Source organism: Taudactylus pleione, unplaced genomic scaffold (genome assembly GCF_031769625.1).
Source record: "Taudactylus pleione unplaced genomic scaffold, aTauple2 ptg000114l, whole genome shotgun sequence".
In the NCBI taxonomy this organism is placed as follows: domain Eukaryota; kingdom Metazoa; phylum Chordata; class Amphibia; order Anura; family Myobatrachidae; genus Taudactylus; species Taudactylus pleione.
In genome coordinates, this window is record NW_028284516.1 from 29,070,452 (window position 1) to 29,096,489 (window position 26,038).

The 26,038-nt window shown below is 40.2% G+C and overlaps 1 protein-coding gene across 4 annotated transcripts in view; it reads right to left on the reverse strand.

Annotated features, from left to right (window-relative positions):
* Positions 1-26,038, reverse strand: part of CSPP1 (centrosome and spindle pole associated protein 1) — a 124,656-nt gene that overhangs the window by 78,743 nt on the left and 19,875 nt on the right. For 3 of the 4 annotated variants that reach the window (XM_088471486.1, XM_088471484.1, XM_088471487.1), the window contains exons 3-6: positions 18,797-18,914; positions 18,235-18,338; positions 17,048-17,071; positions 14,188-14,268 (exon numbers count right to left, since the gene is read on the reverse strand). In XM_088471486.1, the coding sequence (XP_088327612.1) occupies positions 14,188-14,268; positions 17,048-17,071; positions 18,235-18,338; positions 18,797-18,914 (327 nt within the window). The remainder of the gene's footprint in view (positions 1-14,187; positions 14,269-17,047; positions 17,072-18,234; positions 18,339-18,796; positions 18,915-26,038) is intronic. The other variant, XM_088471485.1, reaches the window with a different exon arrangement.

Genomic DNA, 26,038 nt, shown 5'->3' on the forward strand with positions numbered 1-26,038 from the left:
GTTGTCCATATAAAAGGAAAACAATCTCTGTTGAAATACAGCATGGAATGTAGTTATAATACCGACAGTCGGGATGCCGGAGCTTAGAATGGCGGAGCCGGAATCCCGACACCTGTTAGAATCCCAGTGCCAGCATCCCGGTGGTAAGTACTGGGGTTATGGTTAGTGATAGGCACTAGGGGGGAGGGTTAAGGTTAGGCACTAAGGGGAGAGGGTTAAGGTTAGGCACTAAGGGGGGGGAGGGTTATGTTTAGGGTGTGGGGGGGTGGGAGAAGGGATGGTTAGCGTTAAGGTAAGGTACTAGGGGGAGAGGTTAGGTTTAGGCAGCGAGGAGGGAGGGTCAGGGGTAGGGAGGGTTAGGAGGAGGGAGGGAGGGTTAGGGGGAGGGAGGGAGGGAGGGTTAGGGGTAGGGAGCAAGGGAGGGATGGAATACTGACCGACAAGTATCAGTATCCTAACCCTGTAGGGATGCCGGCGTCGGGATTCTATCCGCCGGCATCCCGTACCCAACTGGTGAAAAAGGTTACTATACTAAATACATTACAGATGCCTAGAATGGCAATTGTAGATCTGGACAAACATAATCAAAATAGTTTTGACAACTGTTTTTTTTTACATAAATAAAGTTCTGCTTGAGAGATGGACAACACTTTCCATAGCTGCTCTGCATATCCTCACGGGGAAAGGAATAATGAGTTGAGCCTTATGGCCAATATGATGTGTAATTACATGTACGCCAATACTCCTGGGGGAGGTCGGTGCCATAAACAGTATTTTATTCTTAATTGAGGCGATTACTGATACACTGTAACATTAACAAGCAATGCAACCGCAGTGAAAATTGGGTTCATGTAAAGCCCCATACAATCAATGATTAACAGGGAAACCCTGCATAAAAATATTTTTATGTGAATGTAAATGTATTAATTAGAGAGTGAAATTCCCTCACATTTCCCTTATGTCAGTCATGCAGATGACCAACCCCAAGGAACCAGAAATAACCAGTCTTGGCCAGTCTGGTGAGATGAGTGAGGCTGTACTGTGATGTCATAATGGTAACTGACTGTATCAGAGCTTTGCTGTTACTGCCTCTCTCATACACATCCAGGACACTGACAATGCACAGCTCACTGTCACAGGTACTGGCATAAGGTTAGTAACTCCACAAAGACAAGGGGCATATTCATTAAACACATTTTGCAGGAAACACCCCGAAAATTGACATTTTCAGAGGATATCCGCACAATGTAAGCATCATCAGTGAGTGTGATGGGGGTTCTGTAGCAGATATCAGAGATATCTGTGGTGGATCCTCTTATTTCTGATCACAACAGCAGCTCCCATAGGGTTCCATAGGGCTGCTGTATTGTGAAATTTACTCAGGGGATCTGGTCCACTATAGTGGGCCAAAAGCCGAAACGCTTACTTTTAATGGTTTACAGATAAGAGATAAGTAGTTCAACGATTTATAGTAAAAACAATTAAATCAAAATTCTTTGTAAAAATCCTATATTTACAAAGAATGAGGCTATATTGGGGCTACAGTCATATGGAGCTAATTCACCTACGTAAATAAGCTCACAGTGAGCATAGAGCATTATTTTCTCTCTTGCATAGATAGGTTCCCAATGAGCCTACAATCATATAGAACACATTCTCATAGATAAATGAGCTCAAAGTGAACACAGAGCAAACATTTCATACAAGAGCTCCCAATGAGCTGTATGGCATATAAATAAAACTATTTCCATAGTAAACACCACAGAGCGATAACTAGAATTGTTCAAATCAGATGAATATCTTTTAAATAATAGGACATGACAGGTATTTGTCAGAGGGTGCAGCTTCCTATATCACCAGAAAACATCCTTTTAGTTGCTTCTCCTCCTCTGATTCCCATCCTTAATCTCTCAAGACCAAACACTTTAAGGTCTCTAAAAGCATTTGATGCTTGAAGTGAAAATATTTGGCTACAGTAGTGAGCTGCTTTATCTTTATGATGTCATTGCATGCATTCCTTATATTGCCTATATGCTATAAAATTATTTGTTTGAGCATCCGTGTTGTTATGCCCACATACTTTGTCTTACATGCGCAGGTAATGTAATGCACGATATTGGTGGTACGACAATTCATAAAATCCTTTGTTTCAATGTTCACTCCAAATGTATCATTCCACTGCAGTTTGTATTATAATAAGCTCACATACCTTACATGTTCCACAAGGCTATGCTCCTTTGATGTTTGAGATTTTAGGAGGTAATCTGTTGAAGTGGCTTTGTACCAATTGGTCCCGCAAGTTGGGAGATCTTCTCCATCTCTTAGAGATTTTGGTGCCCATTTTTGCTGCAAGATCAGTCTGTGAGTAGGATTGGCCATTGTCTGTTGATTATATTACAAATCTCCTTTTATTCCTGGCCGAAGTCACCCACCGATCTAAGGCCCTGATTCAGAGCCGTCCTTCTTGATTTTGTTCGAGCGGCCTCCTGGCCGCTCGTATAGCTGTGGGTGAACATCCACAGCTATAGCGAGCGGCCAGGAAGATGGTCGCGATGGTCAAGACCATCGGGCTTGCGATGAGACCCTTGTGGTAGGGTCTCATTGCCGCAAGCCCTGGAGTGCTTTCGGCTCAAACAGAGCCGAAAGCACTCCCACTGACATCACTTGTGATGTCAGTGGAGCCGGCCCCAGACGGTAGGCGTTCCCATGGGAACGCCTCTGTCTGGGCAGCCACGCCCCCGGCACGCCCGCCAAAGGGGGCGTGCTGTCACTCAACATCGACAGCACGCCCCCTTTGGTACGAGACCTGGAGCAACGGTTTGCCCGTCGCTATCCGGGTCGATATTGGCCCAGTGCGCATGCGCACGACAGAGCCGGCTCCGTCGTGCGCATGCGCACTGGGCCAACATCGACCCGCTTGCGAGCGCTCAGCACTCGCGAGCGGGTCTGAATCAGGCCCTAAGTTCAATGTGTTCAGTTGCGTGTTCCGTTTTTTTTTACTTCTTAAAAGATGAGAGATTCTCTACTAGTCCATAGTAATAAGTTGGTCCTCTTGACTGATCTCGCACTGTAGCCCCTTTCTTTTATTCTTGTGGATAATTCCCTGATTTTAACTTTGTATACCTCATCATTTCAAGCAGTTTTGTCTTAACCTTAAGAATTCACCTCTTGGAATATTCTCCACTGTGGTCGGGAACTGTGAGCTAGTAAGGTGTAAATAGTAGCTGTATCTTTCCTGAATAATTCAGTTGCAAGCATCCTGTGTTCATCCTTGTAGAGTTTAAGATCAAGAAAGGAGATCTGTTCCTTGCTGATCTAGTATGTCAGTTTTAGGCTGATTTCATTTTGGTTTAGAGATGTTATGAATTGAGTCAGACATTCTTCCTTCTCCTTCCCAAATCATGAACACGTCATCTATATATCTCATCCATGAAATGATGTTCTTAGTATAGATGTAATTTTCCTCATTAAAAAATATCTCTCTCCCCCACCAACCTAAAACAGATTTGCATAGGTAGGGGTACAGACAGCACCCATTCTTGTGCCCCTTACCTGCATATAAGACTTGTCATCGAATGTGAAGTAATTTTTGTATGATACAAAATGTAAAAATTATAACAAAAATAAATGTTGAAGTTGCCTTTGCCCTCCGTAGTTAAAAAAGTATTTAACTGCTACTATACCTTTCTGACAGTCAATACTTGTATATGAGGATTCAACGTCAAGACTTGCCAACAAGTGATTATCTTCTACCCTTACTTCATTGATTTTTTTTTTTTTTTAAGGACATCAGTTGTATCATGAACATATGAGGGTAGGCTTGCGACATGTTTCCTTAGGTGGACATCTACAAAGGCACTTACTTTTTCGGAGATCCCCTCTATACTAGAGACAATAAGTCTCCCCCTGGGGGGGATCTTAAGATCTTTATGGACTTTGGCAATAAATAGAACATCAGTGTTTTAGGATTATCAACTTTCAGATATACCAACTCATGCTTGGTAATGGTGCCAATCTTTACAGTATGGTTTATAATCCTATTGTAAAGGAGATTGCAGTTGTCTGTGGGATTACATAGTGATTTTGCAAAGCATAGTGGATTTTTTAATTACTTAGAGGCCTCTTTCATTTAAAGTGTCTTAGGCACTATCACAATATTTCCGCCCTTGTTGGACGGTTTTATCACCACCTCTTCCCAACTGCTGAACTCACCGAGCTCTCCTTTCTTGTGACGTCAAATTATCTTTGTGTCGGTATAGCTTCTTTTTATGCATTAAGAGTGCACCACCAAGGAGTTTCTGCTTTTGGTCCACTCTATTGGACTACTTCCCCTTAGTATACTTGTACCCTACTCACAGGTGCACCACCAACTGGTTATAATTATGTAGTTTCCTAATCCTAGGACATACTATTTATTACTGTTGGTCTTCCACAATCATAAAATAATTGTCTCTGCCCTGTGCGGAATCAACATTTTGCTTTTTGGAGAAATTAAGTCATATTGAGCTTAGTCTCAATTTTGGAATCCAGCAAGTACATCACAAATTATAAAAATAGAGATTTTCTTATTTAATTTAATTCTGCTACAAAATATAATATTTATTATCAGCTAGGCTAACTGCTTCATATCATGATGAGCTTTTCGCTCAAAAAAGCATTAAGTGGCAAACGTAGAACAGAAGATTTCAGTGGTATCTTTCCAGATACACTTTCTGACAAAGAATCAGACATTAAATGGAGAGCTGACAACTTAAAATTGTAGTCTTTTAAAATGCTTCCAAGATTTAATTAACATCCTTACTAAACTTAATCATCTCATATTGCAATAGTCTTCATTCTAGCACTCTGCACTTGTCACAACCTGTGCAGTTCCTTTTTCCTCCTTGGGGTGTCACTCTCTGCTCTGGTGCTACTAGCAAACTCAGATGATGCAACAAACTGCTGAGATACAAACCAGAGTGTGCTAGAAGCATCTGAGCAGAGAGCGACACCCCAGGCAGGAAAGAGAAACTGCACAGGTTGTGACAGGTGCAGGGTGCTAGAATAAACACTATTGGAAGAATGCAATAAAGAGATTGATACTCTGGGTAAAAAAATCAAAATCTCTTTGAGAGAAACAAAAAAAGAGCTTAAATTATATAAAAACAAAATAGAAAGAAAGAAAAATAAATGCTCACACTATAAAAAAAAAGAGATTACCTTACAGGTAGAGTCTTTAAGTGGAATAAAACCTCTACAGATCATACATATTGGGTAGGATATCAAGACAATTACACTTCGTCAGAAGCAGAATCATCTGTGGGTGAGGGCCCCAACGATTCTTTATATCTCAACCAAAGCCAGAATACCCAAAGAGCGAACACAAGCATGACTCACAAGCATGACTCACTCATGAAACACACTTGTTCGTAAATAACTTCAGCTAGTAATAGAAGGAGATTAGTGATATACTATACAGACAATGGCTAAACCTACTCATGGACTCTGACCCTTGCAGCAAAACTGGGCACCAAAATCTCTATGAGCTGGAGAAGATCTTCCAACTTGTGGGACCAATTGGTACAAAGACACTTCAACAGGTTACCTCCTAAAATCTAAAAAAATTAAAGAAACATATCCTTGCAGAACTTGTTAGGTATGTGAGCAGATTATTAACCAAAGTACAGTGGAACATAAATATGGAAAGAACATTGAAATAAAGGATTTTTTGAACTGTAGTACTATACCACCAATATCGTACCTACTAATGCAAGATAAAATATGTGGGCATGACAACAAGGATGCTCAAACAAAGAATTATAGAGCATATAGGCAATATAAGGAATCGGGCAACAACATCATGAAGAAAAGTAGCTCACTACTGTAGCCAGTTTTACTTCAACCATCCAAATACCTTTACTATTAGAGACCTTAAAGTGTTTGCCCTTGAGAGATTAAAGATGGGAATCAATGGAGGAGACACAACCAAAGAGCTCCTATAAAAAGTATATTCATTATGGCGTTTTTTCCCCATCTGAGACTATCAATGCTCTCCGTATAAAGCACATACCTGTATTAGGTTGACAATATGTTTTTTGACGTTTTCAATAACATGGGCAAACTATAAAGGTGCGTATCCACTTATAGACATACAAACGAGAGCCCGATTACAACATTGCAATCGTGCTGTTGTTTGTATGTCTAGTGATGTGCCTACACTGAACGTTCACTCATTCAGTCCAGGCACATCCATCATCCCCGTACATGCTGAACCTGAAGGATTCGTCAGGTTGACCAGCATGTACGGGTGATGATAGATGGCAAAAACGACCAGCGGGCACGCGCATCGCTGGTCATTTTTGTTATTTACATGCCCGATTTGCGGGCAATTGCACGATAACGACGTCGTTACCGCGCAATCGCCTGTCAAAATCGCCTAGTGGATACCCGCCTTTAAACAAATAGTATAATTTTATATCAAGGACTACAATTATAATTCCCAATAAAATGGGATGCAGTTCTGAGACCAGCAGCTACGATGCCGCGGGGAGAGGAGGGGGGGGAGGGAGGGTTAGGGTATGTATTTTCAAACTAACAAGATGCCCGGTGACAGCATAGTCACATGGGACCTGGCATGCTAAGAGGGGCTGTTGCACCAAGAATGTATGAGGACACATCTGCAGTCTGTTTCTGTTTAAAAATAAGTTGCATCAAGTCCTTGTCAGTCCAACTACCTCTTAATAATACTATCTTGAAAGTTGATTCAATGCTCCTAGGTTTGGCTATGCTGTAATCGAGCCGTGTCAGCAGTGAACTTTTAGTCAATATCACCAATCTAGTGTTATAAAGTGCTATTAATGCTTAATATTGGATATGCTGCAGTAAGCAAGTCTGTAACTAACAAACCTGGATACCTGTCAATCAGACATTAGCCTGTCCTCTACTGCCTTATAAGGGAGCACTTTAAGCAAGTTCGCCTGGCTTGGATGTGATCAAGTCGAGGTGAAGCACAGGTCATCAGAAAGCCGCAATTCCGGGTTCTCGTGAAATGCTCAAGAGACCCAGACACAGAGGGATGCAGCTCCTAACGGGATCGCAGCTGATACTGGCACTAACCGGGAGAACACTACTTTACATTACAGGCACTTTCAGCACGCCCTCTCATCTGGTGCCTGCCCTGCAATGTGAAATCATATCAGGGACAGAACCTGCTTGTCACTCCATAGCAGAGGTGTGCGCTCATTTCTCTTCAATCATGCCGGCTGGGTTACTCTCTCATTAACACGTTCATTGTATTCTGCATAGTGGCAACAGCAGAAGTCTCCCTAACACTAGGCTAAATATTACTTTCTCTCATCCAAGCTATCTATGGAATATATACAGTATGCCAATGTTATGATATACATTTATTGTATTAAGGAACAATTATAATTTGGATGGAGTATGATTTTTGTCCTAACAGTTATCCGTGACAATTGAAAATATATAAACATTTATTACTTTATCTGCTGCAATTTATCCCCACAATATTTGACAAATATTAAAACTGATGTTTACTGTTGATATAGGGAGGTGCGCCCTCTGACAAATACCTGTCATGTACTATTATTTTAAAGATATTCACCTAATTTGAACAATTATATTAGTTATCTCTCTAAGGTGTTTTTTATTTTCGCTATAGAGTTGGTTGGGAGCTTATGTATGAAATGTTTGCTCTATGTTCAGTTTGAGCTCTTTTATCTATGAGAATGTGTTCTATATGATTGCAAGCTCATTGGGAACCCATCTATAAAAGAGAGAAAAAATTGCTCTATGCTCACTGTGAGCTTATTTACGTGGATGAATTCGGTCCATATGACTGTAGCCCCCAATATAGCCTCATTCTTTGTAAATATAGAATTAGACCCCTTTTTTATTTAATTGTTTTCACAATATATGGTTGAACTACTTATCTCTAATCTGTAAACCATTGAAAGTTATGTTTTAATTTAAATAAACCACCAAGGAATTTCTACTTTTGGGCCACTTCCACCGAGTATACCTACACCCTACTCACCACCAACCAGATATAAATGAGTAGCTAACTAATTATAAGACTTACTAATTATTACTGTTGGTCTGTCATAATTATAAAATAATTGTCTCTGTCCTGTGTGGAATCAACATTTAGCTTTAATATGAAGTTTACCAGACTCCAGAATAGCTTTAGATGGCCATTGTGGCCTATTGGCTACATATCCCTTAATTTACCCGGAGACGGATCCGTAAGATCACTCCCCAGTAATAGCCGCATCAGAGATCACTTTACTTTGCACATTGCAGGGATGGGCTCCTATCAGAGCCCCTGTCCCTGGATGTGCTTCTTAATACAGTACATCTGGGCTGAATAGAATATTTTAATGAAGCGAACAGCTGCAATAGGAAATTATACTTACTGGGTCTAAAACCAGATAAATAATAAATATGCCCTAATGACAGCTCAGTTTGAAGCTTTTGCAGGAGCACTATAATATATCACATTACGACCTTGAGGACAGGACAGTATTGGATAAATACAAAATCTCACACCTACTGGAACAGTGCCGCTACTGGGCACTGGGTACTCTGACTGGAGAACTTTGGGGAGAGCTGGGACTCTGTGTTCCTAATTACATCACTGTCTTCTAAATCCCAGTATAGTGATATTATGGAGTTTTTCAGTTTGATTCTTGTGCAGAGTTGTGAGATAATTATATTGTGCTTTAGCCAAATATTTTGTTTTTATCAGATTCTATCATTAATAAATGTTACAACTATATCAATATTTTGGGTTCCATTTAACCCTTTTGCTGAGTTGGGCTAGTCTTGTCATAAGCACCCACAGTGCAGAGAAAAAGCCTCCTCTTTTACACAGTGTGTCCACATAAAGCTAATCTCTGGTGATCCCACTGACCCCATACATTAATCTCCTGTACTACAGAAAAATAATATAGTCCAGGAATAGGTAAAATATCTCCCCCCAACCTGGCTATAAATAATTAAGGGGCACCCATTTTAAAAAGAGGGGATCACCTCTTTCAAATTATGGGGTCCCTTATTACTTATTTTCTAGGGATCCCAATGCAAACATTTACCGTATATGGGGAAAGGCAGTATGTGTGTGGCCTGGGTTAACTCTGCTTAACCTCCTAACGCCCAGAGGGACGGGTAGTCCTTCAGCCATGGGTCCCCAGAGGTTTCCTCCACAGGGGGTTTTTCCTCTCCTGAGTGCTGAAGGATGACTCTTTGTGAGTCATGAGGCTTCCACCATCTTGTTTCTCTTATAGGACAAGTTTGTAAGAATTCTGGACCAATTTTGGTCCAGAATTTCCTATTTTATAATGCAGATTACATTTGATAAAAACCCTAAATAAAAGTATTTTTTAAATATATTTTGTTTGTCGTGGTCTTGATTTTTAAAAATAATTCCCTCAAAAGGTGCAGAGTAAATGAGAGCAGAGTTGGTAATGGAAAGTAATACGGTGGTTAGGAAGGCTGAAAGCTCACCTTAGATAAAGCATAGAAAAAGGTGAGAGTTCTGTAGGTTGAGAATCTAGAGACTGAGATGACCTTACCAATGAGGAGGGTTTATGGAGAAATGTTGAGAATAGCCGGATGCCTCAAAGTAATATGTGATCAAGAATTGGTAGGGAAACATTATATCGGTAGATATGTAAGAGATAATTGCAAGTCAATAACAACATCATATACAGGTTATAAAGTCCTGATAAGTAGATCTGATGCTTACAGAATCAGGTATATGGTCTTACTCTGTAATTACTTTTATCCACTTTTCTCCTTTACAAAAATTGTGAGTTGAGGGGAAAATATCAAAAGAGGCTCCAGTCACATTTTGCAATAAAAAAAATAAATAAGAATAAACCATAAATAAAAATATTAATTCTGTGATTCAGAAAATGTTAAACTCATTATATTTTGAACTGCATAAAATATTTGTGTGAAGATCACATGGATTACGGATATCTCAGGGGGGGATGTTGTAACTTTGAGCTGTGGTAAAGTTCCAATCTGGTAACTAGGGACTTTATCAATATATTTTTTCCCTTTGTATTTGTCGAATATAACTATTAAGGGAGGAATGTATGCTAAGAGTTACAGGACTTTATGTAATCTCTATGGCGGTGCTACGAAGGCTGCTTGCCGAGCTCAGCAATTAATACACTTCCATTGTTGTACTTTCTCCCCCCCAGAATCTGTAACGCCTCCCAGAACTCTCCGGTCGGTATAACTGAGTACTGATAATCTCACTATACAGAAGTCTATGGGTGAGGGCTAATGGCAATGTGTGGGATATAAAGGTAGGAATGAGGTCACTGAGGGGTGTGGCCAGGCCCAGAAAAGACAGAAAGCATATGACAGGGCAGGTAAAGGACTAGCAGTCACAATACTTTAAGTTTTCTTGCAGCCTGCGTCAGGGCCGTACCGCTGCAAAACTCTGTCTTGCGCTAGCCCCACACCGAAAATCGTGTGCCGGCCACTGGTACCAGAAAGTGGCTCTGTGGTGGTGCCTGGAGCGACCTAAGAATGCTACTGGTGGCCATCTAGGCTGCAGGGTACCATCCAGGACCAAAGCAAGCCAAATGCTGGTGACACAGGTGAGTGTTGTTGCTGCCCCATTAGCCCTGTGCCCTGGGTGGCGAAACTGCTCACATACCCCTAGCTATGGCCCTGACCTACAAAAGAAGAGAACATAAAACCTTGTCCAATATATATATATATATATATATATATTCTCCTGTGCTGGACCAATTAAGCGAGGACAATTGGGAAGGTCACAGTAAAAGGAAAATATTGCGGCTGGTTTTTAAGGTATTCTTTAAAAAAAAAAAGGATATCACATCCACATTGCATTATTTACTGCCATCATCCAAAAAGCTGGGCACCAATGTGGTGTACCCACAGAGGAGTGAGCCACGAGTGGATAACAGATCACATAACTGGCCCATAGCCACTCACAAGACGCCTCCTTACTCTGACAAACCTCGCAGACAATTGCCTGATGCAATGATCCTGCTATGAAGAACATTTTTACCACCTGTAGAAAAAGAATTCCTGTCTGTGCTGGTGCATGCCCACCAATGAGACCATTCCCTGTATATTGAGCATGTCTTTAAAGGCATTTATAAACCTCTGTCTGAAAAGGACGATAGATACTTAATGTATACAGATAATATTGTTCCGTTCCTAAATAAACCACTGCTGTTCAGAACAGACTTCTAAGAAATGCAGTTTTACATGAGAGCCCCTTTTCAAAGCGTGACATGGGCTAATGCTGAGGTGTATTTCTATCTACAGACAGAAGATGTCACGGACAAAGTTTAAAATGTGCGCTCCGCAATGGATAAGCAGCTCTGTATGGTCCAATAGGCTCAATGTACTCAAGTGCATCTAGATTGATGATACATTTGTTCAGGAGCAGAAGTTCTCTCTGGAAGTCCGGAAGTGAAGGGAAGAGATGGATAGAGGACGCTGACCCTAATACAGAATACAATTCCCAAATTGGAGGCTGCTGAAATCAAATTTATAAGTGGAAGCAAGTGCTAGAAGAGGAGGTTATCCAGAAAACACACAGCAGACTGCTGTAACCAGTAGGAAAGCTGTCATTCTATATGTGAGCAATACGCAGAAGTCTTAGCTATAAACATCTGGATATATATATAATAAGCCGCTCACCACTTCATGGTGCTGGTGCTAAGAGTGGTCCTAAATCTAAACAATGAGAATCCCATTACGGAGTAATATATTCATGTGTTTTTAAATTAGGAGCTAGTTTACATGGGGTAGAAGAAAACACTGATAAATGGTAAAAGATCTCCAATTATAAACAAAACAAGAAGAATATCACACACATCTCCATTTCACAATGTTATCAGTATAAAATAAAGCAAAAATATAAAATATACATATAAACACACATTGAAAGGTACGGAAATACCAGGCAATAATGAAATGTATAGAGGCAGCTCAGACTGATTGACGGTATATATAACTTGATTCATGTAAAAGTCAGAGCTCATAACGGCAGGTCACAAAAGAAGGGGGGGGGGGTGATATCACTAGAGGTGCAGACAGAGGTGAGAGGGGTTGGCACATACAAAGTTCCCAGGCCCGGCCCTCTCTGGGGGACCATGATTGTCAGGGAGACATAACCATGCCTCTCAAAGTGATATAGCCAATCCCCCTCAGTGCATGCTGCCTATTCCTGGCAGTGCATAACTTTTCTGTAGGTGATCCCACAGGGTGTGGACTCCCAGCACCGGGACCCAGCTGAGATTTGACTTCCCTGGTGATGACCTGTTCCTAAAGAAGGGAGGTAATAATCGCTATGTATGAGATGTGTATTTAATTAATTTCACAATTCTATTATCACTGCTGGGGACTGTAATTTTGATTAAAAAAAAAATCTGTTATAATTCCACCGCATTGATGACATCCATATAAATGTTCATATATACCTGTTCTGTGTGTGCTCATAATAATTTTATATACATTTGAATATGTTTTGGTATTGATACATCAATGAATGTTACATTCTAATATTTTTACAGTTTACTTTTCTGAATAACTGAATTGTAGATGTACTATTGGGAGTTGCATTACTAGTGCTGTTTATATCTTTTTTTTTCTAACACTATTCTGTTTATTCAATAATAATAAGATGATTTGCTCTTTGCAACATGGTCAGCTTTATTTCTTCATAGTCTGCTGTTACAAGGTAGATATCAGACAATATATAATAGAAGAAAGCTTTTAGAAGAGATTCAATATGTTCTGATATGTATAGCTGTATATGGGAGATTGGTATTGCATTGGAATATAGTAATATTGAGACAGTGATTGCACAGCTGAGTGAAAATGGGAACTTTAAATCTATATATATTTTATTATGTAGTAAATGTATTTTTTAAGTCAATTTATTAATTCTAATGATATGATTATCCCTGCCATAAGCAATCCATCACAATGTTACATGGTACAATATGGCAGTGTGTGTCAGTGCAGTTATTATCCTTATATAGCACCAATATATTACACAAGCTTTACACAGAATATAATCATTCCCATAACTTCCTGCCCCTGTGTAGCTTTCAGTTTATGTTCTCTATTAAACACAGTAACAATAACCTACAAGTATGTTTTTAGACAGTTGGAGCAAACTTTAACACCCAGAGGAAACCCATGTAACACGGGGAGAACATATAAGCTGCATAATGAGTTTCCATGTCAGATTGGAAAATGTATCCAGTATTGTGAGGCTGCAATAATAGCCACTGTGCCAAAATATTAAAGAGTATATTTACTAAAGCGCGGGTTTATAGAATTGGAGATGTTGCCCATAGCAACCAATCAGATTCTACTAATCATTTATCTACCACCTTCAAGAAGATAATAGCTAGAATCTGATTGGTTGCTATGGGCAACATCTTCACTTCTATAATCCCGCACTTTAGTAAATATACCCCTAAGTGCCCCAATCAATTATGTAGGAATGTGGGAAGGGTTTACATTTACCGGCAGTGTAGTAAGGTTGTGTGGAAAATACAATAAATGCCAAGGAAATATTATTTGTGGATATTATTATAAATACAGCATTTTTTGTTAGAGGCCCTCAATAGTTTAATGAAACTTGCTAAGCAGTCCTTTGATCAAAACTTTGAACAATATGTTTGGAGTAATGTCTTCAATCGATATGGGGCACTGGAATAAGTTTATGAAAAAAGGTTGGTGGCGGCCCCAAAAAGTTTGAGAATCACTTCTATATTTCTGCATGAGATCTGTTCCAGAACTATCTTATCTGTCATTCCTCACCCCTCTTCCCATTCCCTGCTTACTGTCATTGCCTCCATTATCTCCATGAAACAAGTAGTCTAAAATGGAAACTAGAATGTGCCATAAGGAGATACTAAAAAAAATTATTTTAATCACAAAAGTCCAGTCCAAACATCAACAAAATTGGTTACTTTTTAACAAGGTGCAAACAATCAGGCCTTTGCAGTTATTGATTAAGTCTTGCTTGGTTGCTATGGGCCTCTGTACTGTACATTTGTAACTATCAAGTTTTCCTACAAGACTTTTTTTTTTTTGTGGCTCAACATGTCTGTCTGGTCACTCAAATATAGCAATAAATGAGGTACTGTACAAAGCAGAACTGGGCAACAGCAGGCGTACCTTGGCTGACAGCCTCTCACCAATGGGAAGTGACATTCCGTGAGTGGCTGGGTTAACCTCTCCTGTACTTCTCAGGTGTTTCTAAATGTGAAGAAAAGCAGATAAAAGGTTAATATCAAATAATGGGAAGGAAAAAAACAAAACAAAATATAGGTCCACATTTTTTTGGATTCTCTTACAATAAAATGGTTTTGTCCCATATAAAGATGCTTTATATGGGACACGGACTAAAGTAAATTTATCCAAAATGAACGCTGTGTAAATAAATCCACCGACAAGCTTGGTTTTTGAAAATGATAGGAAATGCTTTCCAAAGTAGCAGCTGATTTAGTCAACACGAAACTTATGACCAGCACAAAGAGGGAAAAAAAAGAAAACCGTGCTTGTTTTCAAGGATAAAAATTGATTATTTAGATTAACAAAATATCATGGAATTATTAATTTAAAAAAACAAAAAACAAACAGGGAATAATGGTGAGAAAAAAAAAAATGATATAAATAACTTAGTTTGATAACTGATTATTTGATATATAATTTGATATATGGATAACTCTGCAGACTGATCAGATCGCCCATGCTGATCCCTGACCACCACCAAAAGCGCATACAATGGTCATGTGACCATCAGAACTGGACCATGGAGCAATGGAAGAAGGTGGCCTGGTCTGATGAATCACATTTTCTTTTACATCATGTGGATGGCCAGAAGTGTGTGCGTCATTTAGCTGGGGAAGAGATAGCACCAGGATGCACTATGGGAAGAAGGCAAGCCAGCAGAGGCAATGTTCTGCTGGGAAACCATTCATGTGGATGTTACACTGACACGTACCACCTACCTAAACATTGTTGCAGACCAAGAACATCTCTTCATGGCAACGGTATTGTATTCCCTGATGGCAGTGGCTTATTTCAGCAGGATAATCCACCCTGCAACACTGCAAAAATTGTTCCGGAATTGTTGAGGGACATAACAAAGAGATCAAAGTGATGACTTGGCCTCCAAATTCCCCAGATCTCTATCTGATCGTGCATCTATGGGATGTGCTGGAAAACAAGTCTGAGCCATGGAGGTCCCACCTTGCAAATTACTGTACTTAAAGGATCAGCTGCTAATATCTTGGTACCAGTTACCACAGGACACCTTCAGGTCTTGTGAAGTCGATGGCACACAGCTGTTTTGGTGATACAAGGGGGAGCTACACAATATTAGACGGGTGCTAATGTTATGGCTGATGGGTGTATATATGTATATTTGTCAATTGCTCCTTTAATTGGATTTTACCAATACCTGTTAAGTAAAAGCAGATTATAGCAGGGATTTTATTTTTCCATGAGACTACTGGTCTCATGATGAAGAAACCAAATCTATATTAGCAGTCCAGGCAAAAAAGAAGGCACTTAAAGAATGGACTCTGTCAAGACACAAGGGATTGAAGGCCTGATTCAGGTCCGGATGGTATTGCACAGCCGCAAGAAAGCGGCTGCGCAATACCGTCCAGCAAATAATAAAATACTGATCCCAGTATAGCGTCCGTAGACGCTGCTTTGGATCATGACTGGCCGGCAGCACCAGCCAGTCTGAGTAATATTCAGCTTTCTCAGGCTGGTAGCTGGCGAGGCCAGGAAATCTGCATCCACCGTCAATCACGCTTAGGGGATCGGTGAGCGAGATGGCGGGACCCATTCTGCACATGCGTATAACGGGATCTGCACATGCACAATTCTCCGATAACCAGATAACTGCAAGAATACTTATACTCGCTACACCGTCCGGACCTGAATCAGGCCCCGATTTCTTATAATGCCCTGTCTACTATGTTTATTCTGAAAAAGGAACATATTATTCCTAATAACATGCAAGTGTTCCATACTGAATTGATGGGATCCCCTTACACTAGTTACAATAATTAATACGTACATTATTGTCACATGTGAATTGTGCACATATGTTGTTGTTGTAGATGAGAAACTTTCCTTTTAACATTCTTGCAAACAGTTATGCGGACCATACACGGTAAGATTTTTTACACGATATGCACTATTTAGATCGATCACGACGATCAATCGTGCATATCGTGTGTGTTTTGGCATGCTGTATGACAGCGATGCGCGTCCCCGCCGTCGTACATCGGCATTGTAGATCTTATGGAAAAACCATAAGATCTGTGATCCGTCATGCTGTTAAACAGGTAAACGAAGCATCTTGTAAGATGCATCGTTTACCTTTCGTAGCAGCATGCGATGCATCGGGCTGAATTTGAAAACGTACCGAGGTGTCGTACGTTTTCAAATTGTCCCGTGTATGGCCCGCATTACATTTGTTTGGCTTATCTAAGTTTTTTGTCCACTCTACAATATTTATGAACAGAAATCTTTACCGCTGTACGAATAAATAGCATCAATATTACGGTAATCAATAATAATTTTTTTTTTTAAATCAGGGCAGCCAATCAAACAGAATGACGTAAAGCAACGCAAAAAAAAAAAATGTGATCAATAAGCAGGCAAGCATGTTTCCCATCATGCAGCTTAATGTGAACTATACTGATTACACATGATTGTGAGAATGATTGCAACTACCAATGGAAAGCAGAGTTTCCATAGAAATAAATGAAAGTATGAAGGAATGGGTGCAACAGACTGGACAAACTATGTGCAACTATAGCACGAGAAGACAAGCAACAAAAGATTAATCAGCCACTGTCTAGGCCAGACATAAAAGCATATATAACCAAATGAACGGCAATTCTATTGAGGAGCTGAGTAGCAAAATACATATACATTTTATTTTATTAGTCCTTGCACACAAGCTTATTAGGACACAGACACCGTAGGGTAACGCACAATGCAGGCCTCCTACCTTTCGTTTGGCCTGATCATTTCCCTAGAAGTCAGGAAGATACATAGAAATGAGACTTTACTACAGAGAAAGCACCGGTTCTAAGAGAAGGCTGCATTCATGTTACCACAATGACCATGGCTGAGGTTGAGTAAAATGAAACCGTAACACTCCTGCACAATGCTGGGCTAATTCAGAGCTGCACGCAAGTCCGTTCTGCGTACGGATCTTTCGATTTTTCACATTGCGCAGTCAGGTGATTCAGAGTTGTAAGCATCTTAGATGTATCCCCACTTGTGGCCATGCTGAGTGGAGTGTACTAAGAGATCTGTCTGATTTTGGAAAGGCGTCTTCCATCCGATATACAGCTGGTGTAAATGTGCCCTGATAGTTATGACGGATATTTCAGCAAGTGGATGGATGGCTGTGACGCGGACGCATCGATGTACGCAAGTCTGAATATGGCCGAAAATGCACATTTATTTCTGTGCATGCAATACAGCCAACTTGAATGCAACTCTGAACCCACACCTGTGTCTTTGAGCTGTTCACATGAGCCAGCAGCGTAAAGTGCAACCATCCTAATGAACAGACACAATGACATGAATTTGTGGCTGACTCTTACTAACACATAGGATAAAATCAGGGAAGTCTAATGCTCCCACTACAGTAACATGTGGGGTGATGTCGGTCTGGTTCCCAGGTTGAAATGCTGCTGGTAAGAGAATTCTCAGCTGCTCCCAAGCCCCAACGACCATGCTCCTCAGCAGCTCTCTAATAGCTACAAAACAGGTGACCCTAAAATCATCTACATGGCAACGAGTACTAATTGTCTATGTTACTGGATCAGGTGTACTCTGATCCAATCCCACACCTTAAACTGGTCATACACGCTACAATTATCGGGAAATGTCTCGTCCCCCGGGGGCGGAGTGCAGATTTCGGGCTAATACACAATGAGAAATCTCACAGTGTATGCCGCGGACATCTGCGGCTGGCAGGCTACCAGACAAAATGTCTTTCGGTCTGACAGGCATTTTATCTGGACGTGTATGCCCAGCTTTAAAGATATTATTGTGTGACCTAGAAAATGCTTCCAGTAAAGAATGTTGTGGTTCTGACATGATAAAACACAGAAGAGTAGTATTTATTGAAAGCTAAGCTACCTTTAAAGCCACAAAGCTGAAAGTTAGTTATCCCATCCTTACCTGACTGATGTATCTACGATAATCTTGGCGCAATTCTTCCTTTAGTTTATGTTTTTTCCGCTCATAATCTTCTCCAAGAGGCAAGCTTAGACCATAGACAGTGTCTGAAAGATTGGGAGGAACCATAACAGTGTTTGTTTGGTTTTAATAAACAATATGGATCACTTGGTCATTTCTCACATAGGTAAATATTGTATGACAAACTTTTACATTAAAAATGTACCATGTAATAGTGAAAAATAGTACACACTATAATTATACTCACAAAAAGTATAATTATTACATCATAATTGCAAATTGCCCTACACCCCGGACTATGGATACTTGGAATTAAGTTTTATCAGTACTTCTGTAAAGACTAAAATGACAGGTTTACATTAAGCTTATGTCTGGGATTCCGCTGTGCCATCAGAGGGAATGGTGGCAGGAAACGTTCTGGGGAAGAAAAGAATGCCAATCTACAATTACCACACATACTACCCAGGATAGAGGCAACACAAAGACAAGTGTGTGGGCTTCATGTGTCTGTGATGTCAGGACATGAGCATGTACCAGAACATACCTCCTGTTGGCTTAGTCAGTGCCGCATCTCTTTGCATTTGTCTGTTTGGAGGGATGTTTTCCTTGGAGGCATAGGTCCTTGGTTGGTCTACATCATGCATATTCTCAAATCTCTTGCTCTAAAACAGGAATGTACAAGCTTGAGTTTTATCAGAATCCTAATTAACATTTCGTCAGTATACCCAGCACTACACTTTTGAAACATTCTTGGTGCCCAGAAATACTACAGTACATTATCCAAACTGAGCATACTGTCAATCTCTTTGTGCAAACATAAGATAGAACACTCTTATTCCAAGAATGCACAAGCACAACCCATGACGTGGTCTTCTTGTGCTGGAAAAGGGATTAGAAGTAGTTTGTTTTTAAATGTACAGGGAAGAATATACAATGGTTTTATGTACAGGGAAGAATATACAATGGTTTTATGTACAAGGAAGAATATACAATGGTTTTATATACAGGGAAGAATATACAATGGTTTTATGTACAGGGAAGAATATACAATGGTTTTATGTACAGGGAAGAATATACAATGGTTTTATGTACAGGGAAGAATATACAATGGTTTTATGTACAGGGAAGAATATACAATGGTTTTAAGAGAATTACAGTCAGATCAGACATACAGTAACAGCAGCTCTGATCAAAATACTCCTCCAATCCCTCAGTTGTACAAGGCTTATTTTGTTCAGCTATCCTTATATTTTGAATGAACTTGGACTTGGTGCAGCTTCAGTCCAAGTGGGAGATAGATCAGGGGCCAAATCAATATGAGGAGTGGAAAACTCTGCAATGTTCCACCCTATAAATGCGATTCCAGCAGATACAGATGAATATAATGTTTATCTTACACCCTCCAGGGATGCTAGGTTTTTGTGAAACTGAATTCCTGTCTGTCCTAAGGGTGATACTGTATATACGAGGTATGTCTATAAAATAGGAGACTGTGATTCCACCCAGTAAACAAAGCAATCAGAACCGGTTCTAACTGCATACGTAGTAACCTTGAAGTTGTCTGAACCCTGCATGACAGGCAGCAACACTCTATGACATTCAGTTGATTGTGAGTTGCCATTTAATTTGGTCGCGTTTTCTGTAGAGTGCCGAAAAAATGTTAAGTTTAAAAGTTGAACAATGTGTCAATTTGAAATTTTTAGTACAATTTTTTCGATATCAAGGGTGTAATTTTGCAAGAATGGGTTCCAGAAGGCACAACAGTTACCAGCATTATTATGAGGAAGTTTTGAAAAAGCTGAGAGAAAGAGTCAGATAGAAACGGCCGCAACTGTGGAAAAATGGTTTCATTCACCAGGACAATGCGCCTGCTCACTAAGCACTTTCTGTGACGCAGTTTTTGACCGACAATCACATTACTACACTTGAACATCCTCCATAATAGCTCGATTTAGCACCTTGCGACTTTTATCTTAGTGCTCAAAGGGACACATTTTGAATCAGTTGATGCTGTAAAGAAGAAAACAGCAGATATGTTGAAACAACAGAAATGTATTTGCTCCATGCCTTCCACCAGTGGAAAACAAGATACAGCGATGTATTAGCGCAAATGGGGAGTATATTGAAGGGGACAAACATTAAATTTGTAATACCAATAAATAAAGATAAGTTATTTAATCAGTCTCGTTATTTAATAGACATACCTTGTACATGTATTGGTTATATGCCTGGTATCCTCTGGTATCTCCTATAGTAATGCCGTTTGGTTAATTTTGAAGATAATAAATTAAGCTACACAACTGTGCAACTAGTAGATTCTTTAGAGCGCCAGTAAATGTGGTTTACCATGAAAACATAAGTTAACATGTTCTAGAAGTGATTAATAGTTCATCATTGTCCTTACCAAGAAGGACAAATTGCATATAGAAATACAAAATATGACATACAAAAGGGGGCACCCCCCGAGAGTGAATGGCGTGTCAGTTCAATCCAATAAAAAATACGGGGTGGTAAGCCCCTTATAAAATTGTGAGGACAACAGAACTGGATCAGAGCGCCTAAAGGTGCCACATAGTGAAAAGAATAATATAAAGTGCAAGTGCTAAAGTGCATACAAGATAAATGACCTGGTTAGAAGAACTGTGTAGTACAGACCAGTTAGTGAGGATATAAAACAATACGGTTTATTTATATTTAAAATAAAATCTAGTTAGGGACATAAATGGCATACAGACAGCGTAATAACAAATAACAAAATCAGACAATAAAATAATAAAAGCATGGATAAGAACATAAGAATATCATAAATTAGTTCTAAAAGCAATAAATGTCTTATCTTATTTCAAGGAGGAGTATATCAATGAAGTACAGGCTCCCAAGGCGTTTTGTCTCCTACTGGACTTCTTCAAGGGGATCACACAGCTACACAACTGTATATCATTACCATCAAAGACTAGGTTTTACTAGTGAATGAAACTGTGGGGAATGAGAGGGTTGTCTATATTACAGTAGTAGAAATTGCATTTTCCATGAATGTGAATACACTTACTACACTAGAGGGCATATTCAATTGGGGGCGAGAATAGCAAAATTCCCGCACCTGCAAGGTTTTTCCTGCAGTTGCAGGATTTCTGCTATTCAAATAGGTGCAGGGTTTTTTCGGGCTTTGCGCACCAGGAGGTTTCTTTCCTCGCACCTACAGAGCAAGTCTGATTTTTCCTAAAATCATTAATTTTAGGAAAAATCAGCCGAACTTGCTCTGGGATCACGGCTGCACCCCCACCCCCCGAGTATTAATTAAGCAACTGAAAGTTTCCAATTAGCTTAATTAGTCCTTACTTACTCACCTTCTAAAGTGGTGTCTTCTGCACCCAGTGTCGGGGTCTGCAGCAGCAGTGGGTATGTAGATTGTGTGAGTATGTTAGTGTGTGTGTGTATATGTGTGACCCCAGTGTGTGTGCGCACCCCCCCCCGTGTGTCAGTGTATGCCCCCGTAATGGGAGTTGAGAGAACTACATCTCCCAGAAGCCCTTGCTCCTCCCACCAGCCCCCGGGACTTCCAGCAGCCCCCTTCTTCAGTGACAAGATAGAGGGGAGACAACCGGAGACCCCCGGGCAGTTGTGTCTTTTTTTTTTATTTACACTGCACAGGGTCTTCAGAGTTGAAAAGCCCGCAACCACTTCTTTTATTGGATACTGCGGGTATCGGGAACACGCATACCCGTGGTAATTAAAAATTGGGGGCAAGGTTTTTTACCTCGCTAAACCTCTGAACTAATTTTTTTTTTTTTTAAATTGAGTATATTTTATTGGGATTTGCAAAATACCAATACTCAATACAAACATTAACAATAATAATAGCATATTACTATACAAAACATATCTAAATCGTCACGACAAATATGGGGAAAGTTACAAAATAATATGGTACAGATTTACCATTGCTTAAATATTTTTTAAATATCCTGAAATTATAAGTGTCATCCCGATTATATAAAGATATTGCAAATATTACAAACAAATCTTGTGGTACAGTTAAGTCCTAAACACATATTAACATATCCTATAATAAACAAACTCTTTTTACTATTGGGATAACAATACATTATATATATATATATATATATATATATATATATATATATATATATATACACACACATATACATATACACACACACACACACAAATTAAAACAATAATAAAAGATAAAAGAAATAAAAGGTGAAATGAAATAAATGAGAGAGGAGGAGCTTCTCCCATGCCTGCAGTTTTATCATACACTCAAGTAAACAGCAGTTACACATTATGCATCAGGGAGAACATATCTGGACCTACACCATCTACTCCAAATGCGGTCAAATTTAAACTCTGCCTTTCGCGTTAAATAGAGGTATTTCTCTTGTCTGACAGTGGAACGAACCAGCGCTAGCCATGCACAAAAGTCAGGACCTGAGAGGCCATCCAAGTGCGAGCAATATTGATCTTAGCCAAGGTACACATATTAATAACAAACTGCCTATCGTACTTATCTAGAATTGTATCCTCCAGGACACCCAAGCAGCATACATTCAGGGTGAGAAGAGGGGCCTGAATCCCAGTTTTGGAAAGAACTTGTATAACCTTGCACCAAAATGTCTGAACTGTGGGGCAATCCCAGAGTAAGTGCCAGAAAGTACCAACTGCCATCCGACACCTTGGGCAATCACTAGAAGCCAGGCCACCAAATTTCACCAGCCTAATTGGGGTCAAATAAGCTCTATGCAGAAAATATAGCCGTATTTGCTGAAATCTCACAGAGGCAGTACGGGGAATACTCAGAGCCATATTCCAGTCACCATCAGTTAAGATCAAGTAACCTGGATTCGTGGTGAAAGGACGGAAGGTATGAATAAATAAAGGACAAGGACCTATGGGGACCCAATGCAATAAGCACTGTCTCAATGGAAAAATGACTGAATGTCAGGGAGGCTAGTACTAAACTTAACACTGAGGGCATGTCTAAGTTGCAGAAATCTGTAAAAATGTGCTCTAGGTAAGGTTAACTCCTGCAGTTGAGTGAAGGATTTAAGTTTAGAGACGTCATATAACTGACCCAGAGAGTTAATACCTTTGGTGCCCCACACTTGTCTAACTTGAAGTGATCTCAATTCAGACAATGCCCTAGAGTTCCATAAGGGAGTGTCAGGATCCAGACCAGAAGAGTGCGTGATATTAATAGTAGCCCGCCAAATCTTAACAGTCTGTATTAGTATTTGGGGAAGAGGTTTGTTAACTCTGTCACTCAACAAGGCCTGTAGGGGCACGTGACCAGGGGAAGCCTGAGACACCAGCAATGAATGTTATGCATTAGGGGAGTCATCCTGAAGCCAATCTCTCACATGCGTTAGTTGTGCAGCGCAGCAGTATAGTCGAAAATTAGGGAGTGCTAACCCTCCGCCAGATTTAGGTCTCGTCAGTATTTTAAGTCTAACTCGAGGTCGTCTATTCACCCATATCAAGGAAGATAGCATACTGTCCAGATTACAGAATACTGAGGCAGGGATAAACACTGGGGACTGCTGGAGTATATACAATATTTTAGGTTGTACTATCATTTTAATTAGGTTGATCCTGCCTGTAACGGGGCAATTTACTCCAAGTTTTAAGTTTGACTTTTAGGTAATCAAATATGGGATCCAGATTGAGCCGCATATAGTCAAGTGGGGAATTTGTAATGCAGATGCCCAAATATTTAAACTGGGATACCCATCGCAGGGGGAGAGGCATGGGAGAAGGTAAAGAGGGTTGGCCTCTAATAGGGAGAATAGAGGATTTATTCCAATTAATTTTTAACCCAGAATAGACGCCAAATAGATAAATAATTATATAGAGGCTATGCCTATAGCTCTACAAGTTATTAAAGAATAAAAGCAAATCTTCGGCGTATAAAGCCACAGTATCTGTTCTGGTGCCTAATTGAAGACCCACATACATACCTTAATACACAGGCAAGAGGCTCAATTGCCAATGCAAAAAGGGCTGGAGACAGTGGACAGCCCTGCCTCGTACCCCTTTCTAATAAGAAGGGAGAGGAGATAAATCTATTGACAGAGGCCTATAATATAACAACTGAACCCACCGTAAATACACAGGTCAAAAACCCATACTTTCCATGACCTCCCACAGGAATGGTCACTCCACAGAATCAAAAGCCTTTGCTGCGTCCAAAGACACAATGACCGATGAGGACTCGTCCCCGTGAGAGGCCTGAACATGAGTAAACAGGCACCTCACATTTATAGAAGTGGACTTGCCTGGCATGAAGCCGGTCTGGTCCAAGTGGACCACGGAGGTGATGACCTGATTTTGTCTTAAGGACAGAATTTTGGCCAGGATTTTTACGTCCATTGGTATTAAATAAATTGGACGGTACGAGTCCGGTAGCCTGGGGTCCTTATCTGGTTTTAATAATACAATAATTAGTGCTTCAAACATGGATGGTGGAAGAGAGTTCAATTCAAACAGATCATTATATAGCTCTAATAATTTAGGGACAAATATTTTGGCGTGCTTTTTATAGACTTCCACTGGGATACCGTCTGTACCCGGTGCTTTAGCCCCAGGGAAGGAATTAATAGCCCCCTCCACCTCCTCTACGGTCACTGGAGCATCGAGAGAGGCTCTAGCCTCCGGGGAAAGCTTTGCAGCCCAATTGATGTAATATATGCATGTAAGTCTTCCAAATTACATGACATATGTGACTTATAGACATCTTTGTAAAATGAAAGGAAGACATCAGCTATATCAGAGATGGACGTAGCCACACCACCATCTGCACCCACTATTTCTGAAATGGTATTAACAGGTCGGGTGGACTGGACCAGTCTTGCTAGATAGCTACCTGGTTTGTCCGCATGCACATACTGGGAATTAGCACAAAATTGGAGTTGGCGATTAGTTCTATTTAATAGGTGGTCAGACCAAGCCTGCTGAGCAGCCAACCATTTGATTTGAAAGGCATCAAGCCCATCTTGTAGAAATTGTAGTTCAGAATCTCTACAAGTGCATTCCAATTCTACCTCCCTGTCCCTATAATATTTTTTTTATTTCGGCAACCCTTTTCAATAAAGTACCTCTCATGAAAGCCTTAAATGAATCCCAAATCACGACAGACCTAGCAGACCCTATGTTATCTCCAAAATAGCCCAACCAAAGTGCCTCAAGCTCAGATCCTGCCCCCATCTGCGTCAGCCAGGAGGGATGCAGCTTCTAGAATGACTGCCCTCTCGACCCACCTAGATCTAAACTCATTACTAACGGATAGTGGTCTGACACCCCTCTAGTCATGTACTCAATATTAACTATAATAGAAATAAGGCCAGGTGAGACCAGTGCCATATCAATCCTTGAAAGGGAATTATAGGAGGAGGAGAAACATGAGAATTGACGTACTTCAGGATGCTTTTTGCGCCAGGCATCAATCCATCCTAAGCCTTCAATACACCTAGCAAAACTAGTGTCATTCAACACCTGAGTATCAGAGAACTGCCGCCACCTATACAGATACCCATTCATAATATTGTTAAAGTCCCCCAGGCATAGAACATGAGTGTTAGGGGACTCAGCAATAAAACCAGTAGCTAATATTAGTACATCGTAACTAAATGGAGGCAGAATATAAACTGCCAACAACAAAAGCGGAGTAGAGTGAATTTTACAGTCTAGAAATACAAATCTCCCATACATAGCGTTCCTGCTAGGCTGTTTTAGCGGGGCGCGGCGCCCTGCCCTCCTTCTGGAAGGC